The sequence below is a fragment of the Carlito syrichta genome, unplaced genomic scaffold (genome assembly GCF_000164805.1).
Source record: "Carlito syrichta isolate Samal-C Ts95f unplaced genomic scaffold, Tarsius_syrichta-2.0.1 Scaffold75494, whole genome shotgun sequence".
NCBI lineage: Eukaryota > Metazoa > Chordata > Mammalia > Primates > Tarsiidae > Carlito > Carlito syrichta.
In genome coordinates this window covers 15808-41141 of record NW_007019590.1, presented here as the reverse complement: position 1 = coordinate 41141, position 25334 = coordinate 15808, and the positions used below count along the sequence as shown (strand labels likewise).

Below are 25334 nucleotides of genomic sequence, written 5' to 3'. Positions count from 1 at the left end.
CGCGCCCTTCCCGCCCAGGCAGTAGCTGCTGCGGACAGGGAGGGAGTTTCGGGATCCGAGGAAGACGCGCGCGGCCTCTACAGCATTTATTCCTAAGGTCAGTTGGACTGGGCAACCTTCAAATAAGCCAAATGGAAAAAGGAAGCGTCTCTGGGGTGGGAACCGGAGCGGAGCCGCTGCAAGCTCCGGCCACACGAAGTGCAGGTGTGGACCAGGCGTGGACGCGGTGTGGACGCGGTGTGGACGCGGGATCTGGCGAAAGCGCAGGAGCCTCCAGGTGCGCAGCCTGAAGACAGCGACGCGGGCCGCGGTCTTTAAAACTAATGCGACTTTGCGTGCACATCCCAGACCCAGCGAGTACAACTAAGGGTTATCTGTGCACACCCAAGTTGTGTCTGTGAACTTTTTAAAGGTCTCTTCTAATTTCCACAGTAAAACACAATCCAGTTTTCTTAAAGAATTAGAGCGTTACTATCCAGAGTGCAGGTTTTAGTCTGTACGTCTTTCTCCACAAAGCAGAGCCAGAAGTAACTGACTATTGTGCCTAAAACTCCGTTTCATTTTTAAAAACAAGTGCCATTAATATGAAATATCTACTGATAAGTATACAAAATGCGTGATTATTAGCTCAATTTAGCTATCCCACAGTGTATACATATTTGAAAATTTGTACATGATAAATATATACAATTTTACTTGCCAATTAAAACAAATTTTAAAAAGGAATATTTGCATAGCTGCCTAGAACAAAAGCATCTGACATTTTTAAAATGTAAAAAACAAAAAAACAAAACTGCAGAAGAAAGAAAAAACATTCAGTACTTAAGAAAGACTTCATCTTCTGTTTTTGAATGGCTTCTTGCCCACACTTTTATTATCATGTTCCTGATAAAGCAGTTTCTGGAAAAGCTGGGATTGAGGACAAAGCCTGTATAGAAATGTTATTTCAGGAAAAAAATACGTAGCTGAAACCCTGAATTATCAAGACGTTTACAGTATGAAATCATGTTGCATTTAATCATGTACTTTATTGTCACCACTTCAGGATATTCCCCACGTCATAAGCAACAACGAGGTCTGCAGAGTGGAGTCGTTTTAATACAGTGCACAGAACAGCAACACCCATATGCCTTACAGGCAGGACTCAGCATCCTGCCACAAGCACCTCTGCACTAACAGCCAGGTCTTACGTGACATGAGGCACTAGAGGGGCCACACCCGACTCTGCTAGTCGACTGTCTTCACTGAAAAGAACCCAGCTACCAAATTGCCTTTTTTTTTTTACACCACAAATCATAATTAGAAACTTGAGATTTTATAGAAATTGTTTCATCATAGAGATGTCATATATGAATGGATGTGAAAATAGTATCTGTGCTCCTGTGTCTACAACTGTTCTAAGTTATGATTAATTGTCCTCTGTTAGATTAACATTTGAAGCTTCTAGACTGTTAGAGCTATCTAAAAAGGGGGTGGAAACTCACCGCAGGCACCATCCATGATTGCTGTGTTTCAAATAACTCAGAGCTCAGAAGAAGTGTATTTTATGAGTAATTTTAATTGAATCTCTTAATTAGAGTGCCCCAATGGGATACATTATTTACCTGTTTTCACAGTTCTGAACTTGGAAAGAAGCGAAGTGTATGTAACTAAAACACATTTTTTAATTGCTCTTTTTCATTTTTTTATGCTTAATCAGATACACATTTGTGGACAGGGAAGCAGTACGTGAGTCACTGTGTAGTAGAGACAGCCCTAGCTAGCGTCATCACTTAGAGCTGAACGTTTGGAGCTGGACTGCACCTGTTCCTTGTCCTTGTGCCAAAGGCAGATGTTTGCACCTTTTTTTTCTGATTCTCAGGTTGATTAACACTGCTAATGCAAATGCTCAAGTAGATGTTCTTTCAAGCTTCACAGAACAGTTTCCAGTGACATTTTCTTTCAAAAGAGAAGAGCTGATGATTACACGTAGTAAATCCATGAACTACAGTAGTTTTGTATTAAGTAGAACTTTTTCTGAAATGGAAATGTGTTGGTTGATGTGTATACAGTATGTTTCTGTGACATTTTAGTCCTTGGTCTTTGCTAGAACTTGAGTTTCATCATTTAGTAGGGTAGCGGATGGACTGATACGGCTCCCTCAGAGGTCCACGTGAAACACTGCGAGTTTTACTTTTCAGTACAATGAGTGATTTTAAATGATTCAGACCCTGATGTAGAACCTTTGGCTTTTAATGTTGGATACATTCTGAGGAAACAACTCTGACCCAACTTAAAATGTCTGCATTTGTATGTTTATTATGGCTTAGCCCAGTGACTTTGCTCTTTAGAGTTTGTAACTCAGAGGAAAGATACAGGATTCAGTGGGGATCCAGCAGTATGAAAACAGGGAGACTCCTCGGTGGAAGGCGAGGCATTCCCCAAGGTGCTTGGACTCGACATGTGCTCATCGCCTACCACCATCATGGTCAAGGTGGGGCTTATGCCCATGAACTCCCTTACGGGACTGTGAGAACATAGCTCCCAAGGCACGTGAAAGCACTTAACACAGTACCTGGCACATAGCACTCAGTGACAGTTTGGCTCTACTATGGGATTGTCCACCTCTTTTTTAAGGAAGGAAAAATAACTCCTAATATTATTTGGGTGTCTCCTGTGTTTCTTTAGGATGTAGTCATAACTCTAAACCTGTCATACTTGAATTTCACTAAGGGAAGTAAAATATGATGAAGCTAGCAAAAATCTGAAGCCAAAGTTGTTTCCTAACAGCTTTAATAATGCTTGCTTATTTTGAATAATCTTTTAAAAAGTGGACCAGTTGTCTAATTATTTTAATATTATCACTTCAGTAAAATGTTAGTATTAAAAAGATCAGCTTTTTATGGCATTGAAGAATGTATCTGCTAAGACACAAACATTGCTTGGTATGTATATTAGTTGGAGAAAGAAAGTCATAGCTGGATGAGAATTTAACTGACTAAAATATTCAGACGTGTAATACCTTCCTGCCCCCAATCCCTGTGTACATGTGTATCTGGGCATTGTGACATCATCAGGGTGTGCAGGGAGAGGTGGCCGTTGACCGACCCTGCTCACTGTCTAACAGGGTGGGCTGGCGCTTTGTCCTGCAGGGGGAGCCCACTCTACTGTGCTGCTGCTCATCAGACAGGGCAGTTTTCTTAGGACTCGGCTACTCTGATGGGTTTATTTTAGGTTTTGGTACTTTACACAAACACTGTCAGAAGGTACAAGTGTATTAAATCACTAATTCTGAGGAATTCGGGTACATTTGTTTTAATATATTTAAAATGTGCAGTGAACTTCTCTCTCTTTTTTTTTTTTTTTAGCAAAACTATTCTTATCATTTTAGGTCCAGTTATTGAGTTGACAGTCTACTGTGAGAATGAGATGACTTTTCTACTGTGAGAATAACATAAATGATGAATAGGTTATTTGAAAACTTTTATACTCAGTGGTGTTTTATATATTAAGATAAAAATATGCACACACGCATGCAACATGCCACATCTCTACTGTGGAGTTAATGTGAAGTTTTATAAAACAGAATTGCAATCACAATCATCTAAAAGAACATTCACTCTATGAGGGTTTACAGAAGCCACTGAAAGAAGAAGGTAGGCGAACACGCAGGGTCATCATCTGGGGTAATGTTTATTTTATTTTAAAATGTATAGTGCTACTTTGAAAGAGAATTGTCTTTATTCCTGTGTTCTTTTTGTGACTGAAGAGTCATCTGATAGAAGCCGTAGAGTAGCTACTTTTTAATTGCTGGCCAACAGCTTCAAGTGCACTTTCTTTGATTACACTTCCATTTTTTGTTAAACTTGAATTTTCTGAAGCCTTTTATGTACCACTAAGCAAACAACTTTAACCTTTAAATAAACTGAATTTACATCACTATATTTCTAATTGTTATAAAACATACTTGCTAAAGTAACTTCCTGCCCTCAGATATAGCTGGGAAACTGTTACCAGATAGAATCCATTGTTTTTAACCCCCTCTATGTCCAATTAAGCACTAACTGATCTTATCACTTTATTGCCTTTACATTGCTTATACTTTCTGACTGAATTCTGTCCCTGATTCACTTTGTTTAAAAGTTAAAGGTATTTTCTTACTGTATTTATCATTACCTGTTTTAATAATCTGCTTTCTTTAAATGCAATAAATCCCCAATGAATTGCATATTCTTCATAGTTACTGACTCTGGAGTTTTTCATTATTTGTCATGTTAAAACATTTGGATGTAAACATCTATTCATTTCTTTTATTCACACCACAGACTTTAGGCACCTATTATGTACCAGCTAGTGGAAGAGAAAAAGTGAGTAAGATTAGACCCCTGGTTCTTAGGGAGCTCACAGTTTAGGACAGGTAAGAAAACTCATTTGACCTAGGATTTTTACAACAAGGACACTTAATAGCATAAATATTTAAATCCCTATAATTACTGATACTTATATTGATGATAAGTATAATAAGTAAGGCAAAAACTTATTATTCTGAAATGTCTTCTGAAGAATTTGTTTTGCAGTTTTCATGTTATGATTTTTTTAAAAAATCTTCAGAGACTGGTTAAATAAAATATTTATGTGGGCAATTAACATTTTGATCCTTGATTATTATGTCAGAAAAGAGGCTTTGACGTATTAAAGAGAAAACATTTATTGGATTGGGACAGTAAGCTTGGCATCAAGGCTGCAATATTATCTGTTGTTATTCCACAAACTGGAGTCCTTAGGTTGGAAGCCTGTGCAGTAATGCATTTTATTGTTATGAAGGGACTTCTTTTGAAGTAGTAAGATTTATCTAAAGTTAAAAATAGGGACTTTGTAACTAAGTAACATTTATCTAAAGAAAAAAATTAAGGATTTTGTTATCTTTTTAATGAATGGTACAAAGTAGCAAAGTAACACAAATGATTAGAAGACAAAACATAGTTTGCAATGTATCACTGTTCAGATTACAGTTAACCTCTTTAGAGACAAGTATATGCTGCGATTTGACCTATTAATTTTGAAGAATGAATCCCTCTTTGAGGAAACCCAGGTCAAGCGTCATATGTAATATGTGGTTATTTATTGCATATTAAAGAAGACAGTTCAGATGGTTGGCACAACTGAAGTTACATGCGTGTCAGGGAGGATTTCAATCCCAGGCTTATAGAGCAGGCCAGGAAACTTGGTGGCCGTTCATATCCACCCTCTAAGGACGAAGGTTCATTTTCACAGGAGACCCCGACTGCTATTACTGCTCCCTTCTAAAAATGCCTTCTGAGAGGTCATTTCAGTTCTGGGTTATTATCTTAGTATCCTACTGTGAAGCATGGCACAGGACTTCAGGGAACCTTGGTACTCACACCACAGCACCAATACCACCTGCCAGCATAAACACAGTCATTGTGATGATGCAGCCATGAGAATGCCCTGCAACATCTCAATGGATTCTTAACACCCTTGACAGGGGTGGAATCACCAGGAATGGTGGACAGGGACCTACTCAGCTCAGCTGCTGGCAGGAATCCAGAAGACCAGTTTCTGCCCTTGACATCAGTATGGAGCAAAGGACACACATCGAGCAGGTACCTGCCGAGTGGAGAGCGGCACACGGCTCACGTCAGTCACAGTCTCCACAGCGGACACTCTCCAGGTGGGATGCCGTAAGACATGACAGACACGCCCTGAGTCTTCACTCCTGGTTCTAAAATACGATTTCAGAGCTGTTATGTATCATAAAGAATGACAAGTGGCACTTAATATGTTTAGTAAACCCAGTTTATTTACATAATATGTATTTTGTCATGCAGTTTACTGAATTGCACTCGGTGTAATAACAAAAACAGACAAGCACTGTCTTGCTATTTGAAAATGGCTTTATAAAGATAATTGTTTCTTAAATTAGTTAACTACAACCCTATAAATTGCTGGACAATTTAAAACAGCCATAGATAATCTTAAAATGTATTTGTAAAGTCTGTAGGAAAAAGAGATTTTACTGTTTACACACTGGTAAAATTGAAACCAGTCTTTTTTAGTACTGTAACTGGATAGTATACTTTTAATCTTATTTGAATAAATCTATAAAAACAATAACTTAAATATACATCATTACAAGGCTCAGATTTATAGGCAGTTTTAAAATATTTTTTAACGTTAACAACATATTAAAGTTTTTAACAGTAGTGCTGTGCACACAGTAGGTGGTCATTAAACACTGACATACAGAAGTGTTTATAGTTGACAGCAATCCACATTCATTCATTCCCTACTTTATAATAAATATAGTAAAGAAAAAAATGAGAGGCTAACTCTCTTACAACATTTAACAGTTTCATAAAAAGCAGAAATGTTTACACAGAAAATTCTCCCTAAAGTCAAACCTGTACACTACACCTTTTATATTCAAATAAAAAGTCATTAAAAAACACAGTATGCTTATGAATTAATTCAATGACAAATATTAATACGCTATGATGAAAAATCAGAAATTTTAAAAATTAAAAGTGAAACTTAAGGTTCAATTTTGTTTTGAGAAAACGTTATAATAAAAATGGCTCCACACTTAAAATAATGACTTTTCCCTCATTTATAACTTAATTATAACTACTCAATGTATTTTGTTTGGCTAAAATGACAAAGTATCAACTTAAAAGCAGTAATATCATGTAAGCCAATAGGGATGTTTTAGGGATGCTTAGTTATCCTACCATTGTTGCACCTAACCCTTCTACCACTGAGCATATAATCCAGTGTGTGCCCTTAGAAGGTAAATGAGCCATTTTCAAATTCGCCTTCTATTCTTATAAAGGGGTGACATGGGTGCCCCTGTTGAGCCTACAGGGAAACTGTCCTTGCAGAGAGACGAGCATGGCAATTTTAGATCCAAAAACACTACACTGGAAAGACACACAGCATCTGACTGATGTTTCAACTGAGGCATGTTAACATGACTTTCAAATATTCCATGTACAAAAGGCAGTCAGAGAATAAGCTCCATCAATAGTAGAATATTCAGTAATTCTACCATTCTGAAAAGACACCAGTAGTTAAAACAGCTTGTGTAACTCATTAAGAAGCTTGGGTAATGTTTTATATTACAATAAACAAGCTGAGTTTTTAATGAATATTTGCTTTGAAGGATTTAATTTATGCATTTGTAAAGACCACAGAACAAGGGGGTAACACTGTGGGAGAGGGCAGTAAGATCAATTTTTTAAGTATATGTAGTAAAAAGTTTAATACTTCAGGTCCAAATATGGTTTATCCATACTCTGAGTTATCAGCACAGTGCTAACACATGCATAAGCAGAGGACCAGAGCACAGGCAAATAACCACATTGTCAAACGGGGCATCTGCATGACTTTGCTCTAAGGCTTAAGGTTCATTTCAGGGTCAAGACAGGGCCATTTAAATTTTGCGGCCTTGAAAGTAGCACCCATACAGCTGAAAACCCCGTCACCAAGAAATTTAGGACTGCAGATTCAGAGGGATCAAAAAACCTGCAGTCCACTCACAAGAATTCAGTTATTGGATGGAATTAAATAATATCTGGAATTCAAATGTTTAGTGTCTGATACTTGGTTACTAGGCCACAGAGTTTGTTGCCTGATCACGTAATTCATTTAGAAAGAGATTCTTATCTGACAGGAAATGAAAATGCCAGTTCTTTCCCTCAACACCTCAAATTACAACAGAAGTTTAAAGCTTTTGTTTTGGCAAATTAAAATACTCAGCGTTCCTAGGGAGAGGAGAAACTGCAGCTGAAGAAGTTAGACATCAGTGCCAGCTTCCTGCAAACTATGTATTTAAGGCTGTGATCACTCACATCACGACCCTTGTGTGTATCAAGCACAGGCTGTCATAACCCTTGCCTGGATTGGGTAGGCACTTAAATGTGACACTTTACTGGAAATATCTTCTATCAGAGTAACCACACAGGTGACTCCATTTTCTAATGGAGATGAGCCCTTTCGAAGGAAATTAAGCTGGTGTTAAGTACAATGAAGCCTATTCTACACGAGTTTCATATTCACTGTTGTTATTCAGCTGTGTCTTGTGATTGCCAACTAAATTTTCACTTTCTGTACAAACAGCAAATTAATAGTTTTAAGGGTCTGTAAAGCAGTTACTGCTACAGATCCCCGAGTATATCTTTTCAATTTTTATAAAGCATTACTCGTATTAAACGAGAAAAAAGGGACAACTCACGGGAGCCTTAGAAACAGTGGGGTTACAAACCCCCCACACACGTATTGCTCAGCCCTGCATCCTCAGGCAGCCGTACCTGCATTCACACGTGCGAGGCAGAGTCGGGGCAAGGCTTGCTGTGTCTGTACTGCATGACGTACACGGTTGACTGGTGCCACCAGTACAGCATGACCACGGCGAGGACGTGCCATATCTGGTGGCTTGACCCGAGGTAGTTTAGTTGTCCTGGAAGAAGGACAGAAGAAAAATCATGTTGATGTTCATACATCGGTATTGAGACCAAGTCTGTTTCCTCCTTAGGCTTTGGAAGTACAACTTCGTAAGAAGAAAACTCTGGTGCTCTCAGAGTTTCTGGAGACTGGAGATTGATTCAGACCCAAATGTTTTAAAAAATGGATCGACTTATATTTGCGTCTTATTTTAAAGTTTGACTCAATAAGCACACAGGCAAACTTCAGAAATGCTCAATGCTGTTTTCAAAATCTAACCTAGTTAATTTCAGGAATTTGGCCTTTTTGAGTTGACCTGTCTCAACTCATGTATCTGGTGGACTGAAAAACAATCCTAAGCCTTGGTGACAGAGTGACACTCCAACTCAAGAAAAAAAAAAAAGGAAAACAAAAGGAAAAAAGAAAAACAATTCTATGAGAGGCAGAAATGCAGTGTTAAAATCCAGGAGGGATTCAGGCAGGTGTGCAGGCAGCAAACACGCTGCTGTGTTTAGACGGAAACCTGCCTAGCAGCACTTCAAGCCAGTGAGCAAGGAGGTGGCTCGGCCCTGAATCCTGGGCTCTCCAACTCATGGAATTCTCTGCCAGATGTCATAGTAATGGGCTAGTTAAGACTGATTCATTTATGCAACTTCAGAGAATCTCTCTGTGGTTAAATAGTTAAGCATCTTGTTCTCAGTAAATAAAATACAGAGCTGTAACAATTTAAATGGTTATGTAAATATTCTCTCTTTCTCTCCCTTCTTACCAAGAATAATAACCAGCATAGCGCATAGATTTAAAAGCGTAAGTCAACAAGACACTTTCCAAAGGGTCTTCTCCTTTGTGTCCCACAGGCGCCTTTGACAGTCTAGTGAAGCCTTCAGACCCATTTTGGAAAACAAAATACAGAGGATTATAAAGAAAATTGATTATCTGTAATACAAGTATCCAAGATACACTCAATCCATGGACACTACTGTGTTATCTATGTACTTTTTAAACATTTAACCTGAACTGAGTGAAAGCTTATAGGTTTAATTTTTTTTCAATATTCTGTCTGCATTGCCCACACTTCTCCTTACAACAAGATTACACATGAGGACTGCCCAGACAGGTCTTAAAGGCATTTATACATGAACCTTGAGACTACTCATCACTTTTGCAGTCTCCTACTCACTGCTCTAATGAACTTGTACTCAACCAACATCCTTTACATGGGGCATATTTTCTGTCAAGTTCAACTTGGGGAAGTTTAAGCTAAAAAACATTTGATTGCTTTTAAGGTGTCCTGTGTTAGACAACTGGTAACTCCTGACCTGAATGTTTTAACTTAAAACACTGTAGTCATATAACAAAAAATTATCATAGTTTAATTTTCTACTTGTCTGTTATGAAGAAAAAAACATTTTAAAAATAATTATTAATAAAGCAATAAAAACTGTATTTATTTACCAGAATGGTTTACAGAGGAAAATTCTAGCCCTGCCTGGAAGATAGGTCAGTTCACAGCATATCTTAGACCTTTTCCTAAATCCAGATGTCTACACTCAGGCTTCTCTTGCAGCCCATTCCCATTTAAACACTGTAGTGAAAAGCCACTTGCAAGAGGAAAGAGGGAGGACACCGGGTATTCCTTCTCTAGGGCTTCTCATCCTTGCTCCTTCAACTGCACACAAGAAGGTATACACAAAGCAAAGGCTGAGGATCTTGGGTACTCCTTCTCCAAAGGAATGCCTGAGGATCCTAGGTACTGCTCCCTCCAGGGCTTCTAGCCCAACCCCTTTCACAAGCACCTGTGATGCAAGTAAACAGGAATGCCTGAGGATCCTGGGTACTCCTTCTCCGGGGCTTCTCACCCTGCCCCCTTGACAGCACATGAGACTAGTGTTAACAGAGAGTACTTGGATCCTGAGTACTCCTTCTCCAGGGTCTGAGGGTTCTGGGTACTCCTTCCCCCAAGGCTTCTCACCCTTCATCCTTTGCTTGCACACATGATATGTGTACACAAAAGAATACCTGGGGATCTGGAGTAGTCCTCCAGGACTTCACCCTTCTTCACTCACTAGTATACGGGATGCGTGTACAAAGAGAAATGTCTGAGGATCTTGTGTACTCCTTCTCCAAGGATTCTCACGCTTCTTTACCAGCACACGTGATGCGTTTACACAGAGGAATGCCTGAGGACCCTGGGTACTACTCCTTCAGGGTTTCTCACCCTTGCTCCTTCACCTGCACACAGGACTAGTGTACACAGAGTATGCCTGAAGATCCTGGGTACTCCTTCTCCAGGCCTCTCGCTCTTCCCCCTTCACATGTACACACAGGAATGCCGGGGAATCCTGAGTACTCCTTCTCCAGGGATTCTCACCCTTCCTCCTTCACCTGCAAATGAGATGTGTGTACACAGAGGAATGCCTGAGAATCCTGGGTACTTCTTCTCTAGGACTACTTACACTTCCTCCTTCACCAGCACACATGACATGTATACAGAGGAATGCTTTAGGATACTGGTTACACCTTCTCCAGGGCTTCTCACCCATCCTCTTTCACCAGTACACATGATGCACGTACACAGAGGAATGTCTGAGGATCCGGGGTACTCCACCTCTAGTGCTTCTCACTCTTCCCCCTTTGCCAGCACATATGATGTGTGAACCCAGAGAATGTCTGAGGATCCGGGGTACTCCATCTCCATGGCTTCTCACCCTTCCCCCTTCATCAGCACATGTGATTTGTATACACAAAGGAATACCTGAGGACCTGGATACTCCCTCTCCAGGGCTTTTCACCTTTTCCCCTCCACCTGCACTCATGATATGTGTACACAGAGAATGTCTGAGAATCCTGAATACTCCTTCTCCAGGTCTTCTCACTTTTCCTCTTTCAACTGCACACATGACGAGTGTACACAGATTAATGTCTGGGGATCCTGGGTACTCCTTCTCCAGGACTTCTCACCCTTCCTCCTTTATCTGCACACATTACACGTGTACACAGAAGACTGCCTGAGTACTCTGGGTAATCCTTCTCCAGGGTTTCTCACCTTCCCTCGCCAGCACACGTGATGCATGTACACAGAGAAATGCCTGAAGATCTTGAGTACACCATTTCCAGGTTTCTCAGCCATCCCCCCTCTCTAGCACACATGACATGTGTACACAGAGGAATGCCTGGGGATCCTAGGCTCATTCCCTTTTCTCTTCACCAGCACAAGTGATGCATTTACAATACATCTCCGATTCACTGGGGAAGTGAATCTTAATCCAGGAAAAAGGAGGGATAAGTTTGCAGTTTGAATTCAAACTGCTCCCTGATCTCTAGCACTCCAAACGATTTTGTACTCATAATGTTATTTTTGACTCAAACCGAAGCGTACCTGGACTTGCATATTCTGTTTCTAACTAAGCCACATACTTCACTTCTAAGACTGGTTTGAGGGACTTCATCATTATCGCCAACACTCACATAGGCTTCCTACTTGCTAAGAACTGTGCCAGGGGCTTATGTCTGTTGTCTCATCTTATCCTCACAACAAGCCCAGGAGATGTAGTCTGGCTTCCATGTTTCAGAGAGGAAACTGCAGTGACAGAGCTTAGGTTAACTCTTGAGCACCTGGAGCTGGAACCCAAGCAGGCTGACTCCAGAGCTAAAGCTCCAAACACACGTTTCAGAGAATGGTGTTCACTCCACCCAATGTCCTCTTAGTAATCCTCCATCAGATGTTTCCTATGAATGAAGAACAGAGAAATCTATCCTTTCTTAAGTGAGTGGCTTTATGTGTCCTGGGAACACAGAGAGTCTTAGCTTTTACTCTTTCCTTCCTAGCACTGGGTGCCAGGAAGCTTAAAGCCAGACTTATCACCTTTATCTATTTTATAGAACTCTGCAATGTACACACTGTGGAGTGATCTGAAACCTGGCTTCTTTTCATCATCCTTCTCTAATTGTCCTTTGTTTCTTTTCTTCCCTTATTTCTTGCTTCATATATCACAGCATATATAAACTACTTTTTTAAGAACCAGTTGACTTTGAAAGAAGGAAGTGGTAGTCAATAGTGTTCTACTTTTTAAGAGAGACAGTGGCTGTGATTCAGAAGCCTCAGAGTATAACCTGAGCTTGGACACTGTTAATGAGCATTAAAGGGTGCTAACTTCAGCTAGGAACTCGGCTCACACTGTTGGGGTCAAAGGAAAAGTGTGTGCGAGCCTTGTGAACATTAAGGCTTTAGATAACATTTTGGAAATAGAAGAACCATTCTACCATCAATGTTATTAGAAAATAAAATTAAGTTTTGACGCTCTGAAGCATACATTTAGAATAAGGTACAAGAGAGACACCCACCTGGGAAGTAGCGTTCTGGGACTTTGGAAACGTAGAACAGGAAAGCAAGAAGAGCAATCACATACATCACAAGCACACGTGGCGCAAAGTCCTGGAAAGCAAAGCATGTGTTTCACAGATCTTCTTAATATTGCTAAATTTCCAGTTTATTGTGAATCTAAGAGTGGGATGTAAGATTTTAAAATCTGAATTGTTTTCCAGATTGTCCCCAATAATAAAAAACATGCTTTCAACAATGCAGGAAGCACAAAGAATGCCTGGAGGTCAGACTCCGAGGAAGCTGGAGCGTCAGTGCTCTACCCAGGGCTCTGGCCCCACCTCCATGGCAACATAAGCATATGGGCAGAGTGCAGGAACTTCAGGCAGAAAAGGCCTATGTAAGTCCTGCCTGAGAAAAAAACCTGTTTCAACATCCCAGATAGATGCCTTCTTGAATCTACTACAAGAAGCACTCCATCTCACTGATGATATGCATTGGAAAAATCTTTGTGGCCTGAGAACCTTACATGTATTGTTCCTAATTCTGGTTATAAACCTAATTTACCCAGAGCCCATTTAAGAAATAAAGACAAATTATTTCTCTTTCCTTTTCAAATATAAGAGTTATCATGGCCTCCGATTAATCAACCTCAGAGTTCTCAAATGTTATAGGACACAATTTCAACCACCTTCCAGGATTAACCTTTCTGGAACTTTTCATCTTTGGCTAAGTACTCTCTTTCCATCTTTTTAAAATTAGAGGTTATCAGAGAATTGCTCTGAAAGGTTTCCTTTGCTTCTTCACTGGAATGATCTGTGATCATGTTAGAATTCTGTCTTTGAGAACTACTGTCTACCCACATTTCTAATTTAAGATTTCTGAACATGGGACTATTCTCATTTTTCTCTGAATTTCTCTAAAATTCACTGACTTAATGGGTCTTGCTCTTCCTTTGTCATTAAAAACTTAAAAGGAATATGTTCATCACATCCAAAAATTTTGGTAACTTGTACATCAACAACCAGTTTTTCACTTCCAGGTGGAATTAAACCTGGAATGGCAGTTCCCCATCCTATTTCCTGTTTTTCAAGGCATCAAAACAGAAATACGATGTTTCCAGAGATGGCAGAATTACTGATGTCCTTCATCACTATGGCCTCAACTTCCTCCCAACTTCCTAATGTATGAAGAAAACATGGTCCTTGTCCTCAAATTGGCAAGGTGGCCAGATTACATCACACAAGTCACCTATCACAACTTCTTTTCTCTTGAGCTGCATTCCCAAAGACTTCTGCCACACTGCTGCCACTGATGCTCCCCCTCTCCTAATAAAATTCAATTACTTTGAATAAAATCTGCCTTTAAAGTCCTACATCCCAGACAAAGGCCCCCTGGCACTGGGCAGCAAGTGTATGTGATTTCTGTCAGATTTTTTGGCCCATTTGCTCATGTCAAAAATGCTCAAGTTTACTCTCGTGCACAGAGGGTTTGTATTACAAGCTCTAAGAACCTAAGTTATATTTCTAATCCTCTTCTTAGGAAACCTGAGTTCTCCTGAGGCCCTTCCTAATACATATCGCCTGTCCTCCTACAATAACTGACTCTAATGAATAGCTTGTCTTTTACTTCTAAACATATTTTTCTTAGTGGATTGAATATGCTGCTCTGGCTCCAGCTAGCAATACAGTAATGATTTCCAAATCTTAATCATTAGTCTCAACTCTGGCTTCAATTCCAGACCCGATCTCTACAAGTAAATTCCACAGGTACCTCAAACTCATCAGGTCCATTGAAATATCCTTCTTAACAGTGTCGAACCCCCTAAAAACCAACTGCTTCTACATCAGCAGACAAAGCTAGAAAATTTGGAGTTCTCATCCTCAGATAAAGACTTAGGTATTTATACACAAAGGATAACAGAAACATCTCAGAAAAAAAACAGTGAGATTTTACCTCTCCTCCTGCAAGATATGCTTATTCATATAGCTGTTAAGACTACAGTGTCAATATGCAATTACAAATACACTTTCAGATGACAAAGACCCACCTACTTGTCCTAATTATACCACTTTACCAACAGGAATAAAAATGAGAGACAAAAAATGGAGAAGAACATCGACATGGCCTACCTGTACAATAGGAGCACTAACTCCTCCATTGAGCCAAACCCAGTGAAGAGTGGGGACGACTCCATACCCCGACACAGAGCAGAAGATGGCCGAGCGCAGCCTCTGCCACTGCTGTGTGAGGTAACTGGGATGGATCTGCGCAAAGAACACAGCCAGGACCATGGCAAGCACCGTGACCAGGTACACTTGACGCCAGTACTGGAATGAAAAGAGAACATTTCAGCACAGTGACCAGGTACACCTGATGCCAGTACTGAAAGGGAAGGAGAGAACATTCCAGCACCAGGACCAGGTACACTTGATGCCAGTACTGGGAGAGAAGAAGAGAACATTTCAGCACCATGACCAGGTGCACCTGTCGCCAGCACTGGAAGGGAAGGAGAGAGCATTTCAGCACCCTGACCAGGTACACTTGATGCCAGTGCTGGGATGGAAGGGAAGAATGTTTGAGTCTGTCATTAACGACAAGGAACAGGAAAGAATAAATCTGGCTTCTACAGGACACATGCCAAAAGCTATTTACTTGTATTTTTACAAGTAAACAGGTTTATCTCCCTTCCTTAAAAATGTATGTTTCAAGCACCCTTTAGGTAACTTACAATGACAAATCAAATTCCAAGGTGAGCTGGTAAAAGACGACACTGATCCCTCCAAAGCATTTCTGGGTACCTATCATATGTCACGCACAGCTTATGTCCTGTAGACTCAAGAAGACTACGACATGACACATCCTGTGTGTGAACTCACAGACTTGGAAGGGGCAGACACATCAACACATGGTTACAAACCTGTGATATGTATTGTTAGGAGAAGGACATAGCGCAACAATGGACTTCACCTGAAGTAGCTAAAAAATGCTCCCCGAGGAGATGCTGCCTAAGCTAGGCCTTGAGGAAAACCTAAGATTCTAAGAGGAGAGCGAGCCCTCCAGGACAAAGAAGAGCAAGTACAACTGAGAGTGGCAAGAAGGCTAAAGGCAGGGGAAGCAGCAGGCTCAACTCGCTGAACTTTCCATACTGGCATGGGAGGAGCAGCAGCATTCTTCAAGTGTGGGTTAACATGGCTGGGTTTCAAACTGTCTTATTAGAAAGATAACTCTGACATGCAGGTGGAAGAGAAAGATGTGACAGAAAACCAGCTAAAAAGATACTACAATTAGAGAGCGAAAGGGGGCTGGACTCCTGCTGACACAGCAGCATGAGCATCAGGTTCCCGAGGAGTTTCTGAAATAAAGTCTCAATGCCAACTGGCTGAGAGCAGGCAAGAGGAAGGCCTGGCTGTCTTAGCCTGAAAGACACATAAATAACTTCCACTAATGGAGCCAATGAATAGAGAGGACCCAGGTCTGCTGTGTGTGTGATGGGAACAGGACATGATCATGAAGGAACGCTCACTTTAAAACAGATAAAGTTTGAAGATCTTGTTGGATCCCAAACCTTCTGAGGATCCTGCACTGCAGCCACCTTCCCAACAAGCAAAGGCTGGGCCTGGTTCAGAGCACCTGCTCCTTGAGGCCTTTGGCAGGACAGGCTTTCTTCCTTGTGAGCAGGACAGAACTAACTAGCAGGTGTACTGCCCTGGAGGAAGCTCAGTCCTGGCTCTAGAAGGAAAGCAACCAAATGAACAAGATAAAAAGTAAGAGAGGATGGAAGGACAGCAGGGGGAGAAGGGTGTCAGGCAGATGGGGTTTCTGAGTGGGAGGGCATGAGAGATGTGCTGAGCTCATGAGACATGGCTGGACCATGAGGGGATGGATAGGGAGTTGTAATCCACAGGCCCCCATTTAGGGTAGGTGCTCCATTAGCTGATCAATGTTGACAAAAACTGACTTCTGTGTAATCTTGGTTCATATCTCAGAAGAGACACATCACACATCTGGTGAAGATTCCCCCACCTGGTCTGTCTCCAGGACTACTCCCAGATACAACACTGAGGACAGGAAACACTGAGGACAGTTCTGTATATAGGCTAATACAGTCACAGGAATGTTTTTCACTGAGAGAGTAAAAGAAGGAAATGGAAAGTAGTGGCCACTTCATGATTTATTCAATACTAACTTCAATTCTATAAATACAAAAATAAAAGATGTATAATATGCATAACCAAGGAACCAAGTAGCCATATGGATTTAGCAGAAATATTAAAAATTTAATGTGTATATTAAGTTTCAGAAAATATACATTTTCCACTGGAAAATTAGTAAAATAAATATGGAACTAATAAAAGATGTCAGAAATCACAGGGCCTTTGTGAAAAATGGGTTTATGCCCACACAAGAGTCTTCCATTTATTCAATAAGTTAATTATATACTTATTCAGAAATTCAAAGAACTGTGGCAAGAAAACCCAAGACCTATATGAAAGGGAGGTGTCAGATGTTTTAAGCTACTTACATTATTACAGTAAAATGCATAAAACACTCCTGAGACGTAGCAGCCCAGAATTCCAATAGAAATCCCTGCATAATCTAACGCCATCCATCTTCGACAGGTTTTTTCTGACCGGTGACAGGAAAAAAGATGATAGCCCACAGAGCAAAGCATGCAGACCTGTGGAAAATAAAAACAAATCTTAGCAAAGCAAAACTCAACAAAAGTAAAGCAACTCATGTGTGATGCTCAGGAAGTGGTTAAGAGGCCAGCTTTCGAAAATCAGCACTCCTGGGCTTGGGCTCCAGCTCTGTGCCTTAGGGTAGGGAAGCCATAGCATTTCTCCAAGCCTCAGTTCCCTCAGGGGTAAAATGGGGATGATAATAGCAAATAAGAAAATGTAAAATGATAACTATATAGTAATAATATAAAAATTACTAAGGAATAGCATACTGAGAAAACTATACAAATGTTTTAATAATATCATCTGAGGCTAATTTTGATCCATAAATGAATTTACTTTTATAAAGTATTTACTATAGAAATCAAAGAACATAAAATTGTGTGATGCAAAAAAATAAGCCCCTCTCATTCAATCTATTCCTCAGAGGTAGTCACTGATAACGTTTGTGATGCCATTCCAGATATGTCATACGTCATATACCTATGATACAGAGGTTTACACACACATGCATACATGATGTGTATATATATATATTTTGAGTTGGAATCTCACTCTGTCACCCGGACTGGAGTGCAGTGGCTGCTCCTGGCCACTGCAGCCTCGACCTGCTGGGCTCCGGCAATCCTTCTGCCTCAGCCTTCCAAGTAGCTGGAACTACAGGCGTGTGCTACCATGCCCGGCTAATTTTTGATTTATTGTAGAGATGAGGTCTTGCCAAGTTGCCTAGGCAGGTCTCGAACCCACAGGCTCAGGCAATCCACTCACCTCGGCCTCCCAAAGTGCTGGTATTACAGGCTGAGCCACTGAGCCTGGCCATGATGTATAATTTTTAAAGTAATCTAATGAAATGGCACTATGCATTCTATTACACAATTTGCTTTTTTTCACTTAAAAATTTTCATGTCTGTATGAGACTCACTGTATAGAGTTTGCTTGTTTTAAGGTAAACACAGCTTTACTGCCTTTAAGAAAAAACAGTCATGACTTATTGACTTTATGGCTGCCAAACTGACAGCAAAGCGAATCCGACTCCATCAGCTGCTGCAACAACTGAGATGGCTTCCATGACAAAACTCCCTCCAGCCATCAAGTACCTGCTGCTGCGTCATACACCAAGGGGAAACCTCTACTCTCAAAGAAATGCTTCAGAATCCAGTGAGAAACAGTGCAGCAAGTGTCCTACTGGAAAAGCCAGTACACAGTGAAACCCAGGAAGGAGGGAGGATGGCTCTGTGGCACATGTGATGGTGGGGATAGAGGAGCATCGCAGTAGGCTTCTACCTGGGCTGAACCCGACAGGGGTGGGCTGTCATTCACCAAGAACATAAAAATGGTGTGCTCATGTTGGGGGTGGAGCAAGGAAACATAGTGATGGCAAGTCCTATACACTAAGGGGACTTCAACGCCAACATTACGGGCAAGCTATGGTACTGCTGAAGTTTGCAAGTTCACTCTTCCAGAGGAGTGGACCAGAAGGGCCAAGATGGAAGGCTACAGGAATAGCCCTGGAGAAAAGGCCGAGAGCCTGTACTGAGCCAGAGACAGCGAGAGTGAAGAAAATGGGACAAATAAGCAACATGCAATAGGTGCAATTGACAAACACTTGTAAGCAATGAGATGGTCATCTTGCTTTTCTATTTTCTGGGCATTAAACAAATCTAACTGGTTTCTATAAGAAACAGACTATACTCAACATAGATTCAATAACAATGTACTGAGCCGCAACTTCATTTCTTCATTCACTGCCTAAAATCCTTAATGGTCTATAGCTTTCTGGCTACTAAGCAACCAATTACTGACCCAATTAAACGTAAGTAGCTATTTGTTTTCTTAGCTTATCCGTGAGATTACACACCATAAATCAAGAGAACATCAAGGTGCATAATCTCATTGATGGAGTAAGATCCCACTGTCACAATGCTGAAATGACATAAGAGCAGGTCACAAAATAACAAGCAAAGATGACTGCAGCTTGGAAGCAGGTAGGCAGGCGAGCAAGCAGGTAGGCGAGTGTGAGGTGGCTGTGCATGCACAAATATCAAGAGTAATTTTAACCCAAATGTCAAATGTGGTTACTTCTAGGAAGTGTAATTTCAAGTGATTTTTAATTTTTTTCATAAACTTTGTTTGCTTAAATTTCTACATGAGCACTTAGAACAATAATTAAATTCATTTTATTGTGAAAAGGAAAATAAAAAGAGGAAAGAGAAAAACTATAGTATCAAAGGGAAAAGTAAAATAAATAGTAAGAGAAAACCCCAAGTTTTTAAAAGGCTAACCTATACTCAGTATGCCATTTAAAAAGGAAGGTGTTCTTGCTACAGTTTCTTTAAAAATTAACCAAAAAACAACCTGGATCTGGCAAACTGAGTATGTTTCCCTCCAAGGTGGACAGATAATGAGTGCTGCATCCTACAGCCAAGTTCCTCAGCTGGTGTGGCCTCTGCTGAGCTCTCCATCCTCATCCTTCTCCCTCCTCCTAGAATCCAACCACAAAAACCAGCACTGGCCCATTCACAAAGGGCTAACCTATCTCTTCTTCAGGAAGTTTTCAGCAACCAGCTTCAGGTTTTTTTGTTTTTTTTTTTAATTTTCACCTGCTCTCAGTATTAGGAAGGTAAAATATTTGCTGGTTGTGAATGTGTCAGCAAACTGTATATTTATAGTTTGCTATGCTGCCTGCTGAATCTAAGAATCTGGAAAACTTGGGTGAACAAATTACAATTTGATGAAGATAAAAATAAGTGCTATCTTTAAGAAGGGAAGATGTGCTCATCTGCCTCTAGTGAGTCATACCTCACAGATCAAGGCACTAGTAGTGAGGGGAACAGGGTTTTACTGCCCTGCTTAATAATCCTAGCAAATCACTGTGACCCTTTGGGTCTGGTTCTTCATTGGTGATTGTAATTATTTAATCCCTGTAGTTTTGCAATGCATTGTTTTCTTAAGCCAATATGTAAGGCTGTAACGCATATCCGCTGAACACCCACGTGGCGGGTGGTGAAGGTGTGACAGGCAGGACTGGGTCAAGGAAGAAACGGGGATTCTCCAAGCAGATAACACCCATGTGACTCACAGCAGGGAATAAACCAGTTCTTACCTTTTTTTTATTTGCATTTCTTGCTTATGTATTTATTTATACTTTTAGAGTTGTGAGGTACTAGTGAGGATGTACTACATTAGTAAGCTGCAAGGGGGTGAAGTTTGGGCTTCTAGTGGGCCTTCTATCCCACAACAGTGGACCTGGTACCCAGTGTGTTGTCCAGTTTTTACTTATTGATGGTTATTATTAAGAGCATCTTAGGCTGTGCTAAGATACACCGAAAAATTTAACTATAAAGAAATTGCTTCATTTCTACTATAAAACTGGAGATGTTTGGAGCCAATCAGGACAAAAATTAAATCTCAAAAAAGAGTACACATTTAAAAATATTTAAAAATACTTCCCTAATAACAAAAATACAAAGTACTCTTTCCACAAAGAACTTTAAAAATATTCCAGAAATTGCAATTAGAGCAAAAGAGGAAGGAAGACATTTCTGATGTGTTGCTTGGTCGTGTAAGTCCAAAATCTTAACGAGTAAAATGATGAAGATCTGGAATGCAATGTCACACAAGGAAAACAACCTCTGTGCTTTGACTCATAGGTTTACTCTCAAACAAGCAGCACAATTTAACTGCAGGGAATACTGGTCTGTGACTGACAGGAGGAAGGGGGATAATAGCCTTTTCTTTTTGTTTTTATGTTTTTCTGTACTCTTGCATTAAAATTGTTTTAAATGTCAACAGTATAATGGCCCACACTTGTGTTACACTTTAAAGTTACCTGTTTAAAAAACTACTAAATGTAACATTTAAAGGCATTTTTACAGACCCTTGAAGAAAAATGCAAGTGCCTTGAAGAAAACTGAAATTAACAAACGCAAGAAGCAGAGAGAAAGAAAAACTGAAAGTATTTAGCCCAGGCAGCTGTAAAAAGATCAAAAGAAGTTGACATTACGGTGATAGAACAAAAAATCAATACCAGCAAAATAGGACAGCAAAATAAAGATGGTATGAAAATAACAAATATAAAAATCGCAGACACAAATAGGAAAAAGACGAGAACTCTTCCCAAACAAGCTTTAAGTAGACACTAGTGTTCTCCCTCACCCAGGTAGCAGAATGTGATCAGATTCATATCCCTATGCTAATCTGAAAGTGGAAATGCCCAGAAAGGAGAAGAGGAATCAAACAAATGTTCTCAATCTTTAAAACTTAGTGGGTTTCAAATATCCTCTCATAATAACAGACTTTTTTGGTGGTTATGCTGTGAATGTGAGCAGGCTGACCGCCAGGCTACTTGTGCTCTCTAAGGCAAGTGGTAGGTCTAGAGTCAGTCACCTGCCCAACCTGCCTCACCAAAGTTCTCTTTACCAATAGCTCTTTGTGAAATGGCTTACCTGGAAGCAGAAGAGACAAATAGAACAAATTACAAAATCTTCTCTGGACGCACTTGCCGAAGGTAACACAGATGTCATGTCGTATATTCCCAGAGTGAAGAAGAGGAAGAAACCCAGCAAATGACTCCAGATGTTTACTGTCTCATTAGATAAAATGAACAAACTGGAAAGTAAACAAACATGCCACTCAGATTCATACTAGCCAGATGACTGTCAGCCTTCAAAGGCTAGTGACAGTTCTGGGTAGATACCTACTTTGCTCCTTTAAGCCCTTTCAGCCTTCCTTACCTAGCATATTGTTTAATTTAATTACTCTTTCTTTAAGTTTTCCCTCATCTTCACCAATCTTGGGATCGTAGAGCTTTTTGGAGCTCACCTCTACTATCATACTTACCACTTCCTTCCTGAATTAGAGTTACTTACATGTATATTCCATCTCATCCACCAGTCAGGCAATTCCCTGACAGCCAGCACCATTCATCTTTATGACAGCACTGTCCACAGTGCCTTGCTCAGATTGGTTCAGACTAAACGTCTGCAGAAATTAATGTGCAGATGAAAACTGGATTTAGCTGGCACACTATGATTCTCAATAACAGGTATCTGAAAACTTGCTCAGTGCAAAGTTAGGCACAAACTTGAAATACTTTTTTAGTACTCATTAAATACAAATGCAAAATTAAAGGAACCCAAGAGACACTGAATAAATATAAACAGATGCACTGGAAAGATCTTTTAAGATAGGCATGCTGTGACAACTTTGCTGTGGATGTTTTAAAACCAAATTAGTTTCCAGGTGGTGTTAAGTTTTTTCTTTTTAGAAACATCACTTTACTTTTAATACTCAGTGCCCTTTTTCAGAATATCCCGGCAGCACAGGTTGTGAAATAGTTCTCCAGATGCAAGTAGGAAGCATCTGATTACTCACTGAAAGGTGACATCATGACTAAGGATTAAGATACTCTTGCACTTCTCTTGCAAAATCCAATCTTTTTGCTTTAACTTAGGTCTTGGGCCTCATTGATTCATAAACATTAATATGCATTTACGTAGAACTCTAACCTAATTAATTTGCAGTGAACACTATGGTTCATTCCCATTTTTTCAAGTGATAAACACTGCAAGGTCTCAAAATGATCAGATGATTGTCAAAAATACAGTGGATCTTGTATCATGCACTTCCCGCTTCATCCTAGACAAGCATCAAATACTAAGACTGTTTAACACGTGGGGGGTGGGGGGGGTGGGAGATGACCGAAGGTGCTGGGGAACAGTCAGCCACAGGTCTGTCCAGACAGTCCATGCTGTGTTGCTGTGTTCGGCCTACTGCCTCAGAACCTTCCCTTTAGTGAAACCCAATAAAACCTGATTAACTGAACTGAGAGGCACATTCTTTTCGGTTCCTTGCAACTAACGAACTGAAAGAACTGTTAGGACATAAAACCTCCCCCATATTCCAAATGTCTGGGTCACTCTTGAAAGCGAAAAGAAGAATGGGCAAAGACTAAAAAACTAGGAAAAGACTAAGCTGGTGGGAACAGCACTTGGAAGATCATCTCCAGTGGAGAAGCTACTCTTTCTGTATCAAGTCAGGTGCCTCCATACAGTGGTTGGCTTCAAAACCAATGGTGATGATCACAGCTCCATTTATTGAGGGCTTATTTGGTGCCAGGCCCTGTGTAGCATTTTATATACATAATCCCACTTAATCTTTATTACTTTCTGAAGCAGATCCTGTGATTATCCTCACTTTTGCACATGGGGAAAAGGTTCAGCATGGTTGAATTTTGCTTCAGGTCCCACAGCTGTCAGATGGCAGATCTGGATGCTCAAGTGTCACTCGATGGCTCGGAGTCGAACAAGCCACACCTCACCTCCCACCTCCTGAGCTCTGGAACCTAATGCGAAAGTAAAAGACTCCTGCCAGGCACGGCTAAAATACTCAAGGCCGCCTGTAGTTCTGACTATGTGAAAGGCTGAGGTGGAAGGATTGCCTGAGCACAACAGGTTGACGCTGGGTGGCCGTGAGTGTGCCACTGCACTCCAGCCTGAGCGACAGAGTGAGACTCCAACTAAAAAAAAAACAACAAACCACTCAAGGCAATTTGCTGCTGGCCCTCTCCTCTCGAAACTCCAAATTCCCAGCAGGGCCCAGCTGTGTAACAACTCACGCACAAGAGGAACTGGGGAGCAAAGTGGGAATTAGGCTCCAACTAGTGAATCCTATAGGCCTTCCATTCAAGTCGTGTAGGTGTGGACACTGATGTCACCTTATGACCATGCTGGAAAGAAGATCAAGGCGGGGTGCTGGAGACTTCAGCAGCCCACACTTCTGGGTTTGCCATGGATGATCTGGAGCTAACCAACGCCTGTCTTTATTCTCCTAAAGCAGGGGTCCTGTGTTTTAGTACACACAGGGAATTCTGACAGAAAGCTACTCTAAGAACTGCAACAATAATTTTTCAGCTTTAACACAGGATTTCCAGGTCTGTGATTTTAAAGGTTTATAATGATAAAGAAACTCCTTTCTCTGAGATGCTCCCGTGATGCTCCAGTGCAGGCTGGGTGCCCCGTTATGGGCTCTCTTTGCTACAGTGTTTTTCGTACACAGAATTCTTCACAATGGCTATTTCGTAATCGTGTAACTATCTCTTTAATGTCTGTCACCCAGACTACACCTCAGCAGCTTCATGAGAATAAGGGCCACATCTGCTACTTTCTGCAGGATCCGGTGCAGTGCCTAGCACCTGGCTTGGACTCCACAAGCACTCGATAAAGGAGCACATCTGTATACATGACCACGTGAACTTGCTTCCTAAATACTGGCATTTACCCGGTCCAAGCTTCTGCCTCCCCACAGGGCTGCTCTAGGAAGGGACAAAGCCTGGCACACGCCGGATAGATGCAGCACAGTCATTGTCAAGGAGGGCGGATTCCAGCACGCGCCCCGGCAAGCGACAAGCCGAACAGCGGACGCAGAAGACCCCAGGACGAACACAGTGCCCGGGAGGGCTGTACGGCGGCCACGGTCACCCCCTGGCTATCCCGTGGACCCAGCCCCGGCGAGCCGGAAGAAACACAAGGAGAAGGGGAAGGCCGGCGGCGAGGGGCGGGGGCGGACGGACAGGCGGGCGCGGCCGTACCTCCGGATGCACAGCCGGGAGGGCAGGTAGGCCCGGTAGCCGTCGGTGATGTACGGGTTGTCCCTGAGCGACACAGGAATCTGCTCGTAGGTGTAGAGGCGGATGCCGCGGGGCACCAGCACTGGCCAGTACTGGTAGCCGCCCAGCTCGATGTAGTGCGCGCTCCGCAGCAGCTTCTGATGCATACTTCCTGGCCGCCGCCCCGGGGAGGGGGCTTCGCCGACTGACCCCCGCCCCGGAGCCCAGGACGCCGCGCGAGGTCGACCGGCCCACTGCCAACCAGGTGTCCGCGCACGGCCCGGCC

General features: G+C 41.4%; 1 protein-coding gene across 3 annotated transcripts; it reads right to left on the bottom strand.

Annotated features, from left to right (window-relative positions):
- Positions 1 to 5084: 5084 nt before the first annotated feature.
- Positions 5085 to 25327, bottom strand: PAQR3 (progestin and adipoQ receptor family member 3). 3 transcript variants are annotated; one of them, XR_002481682.1, is made up of 8 exons: positions 25031 to 25327; positions 21888 to 22050; positions 17286 to 17441; positions 14893 to 15090; positions 12784 to 12874; positions 8307 to 8455; positions 5608 to 5722; positions 5085 to 5400 (listed from the first exon to the last, which is right to left on the bottom strand). XR_002481682.1 is itself a non-coding variant. In XM_008053707.2 (7 exons), the coding sequence occupies exons 1-6, from the start codon at positions 25213 to 25215 to the stop codon at positions 8313 to 8315; spliced, it is 936 nt and encodes a 311-aa protein (XP_008051898.1). In that variant the 5' UTR covers positions 25216 to 25327; the 3' UTR covers positions 5085 to 5741; positions 8307 to 8312. The 3 variants fall into 3 exon arrangements, 2 of the variants coding, with proteins under 2 accessions (XP_008051898.1, XP_008051891.1); XM_008053707.2 differs by having other exon boundaries at positions 5085 to 5741; XM_008053700.2 differs by having other exon boundaries at positions 5085 to 5722.
- Positions 25328 to 25334: the final 7 nt, after the last annotated feature.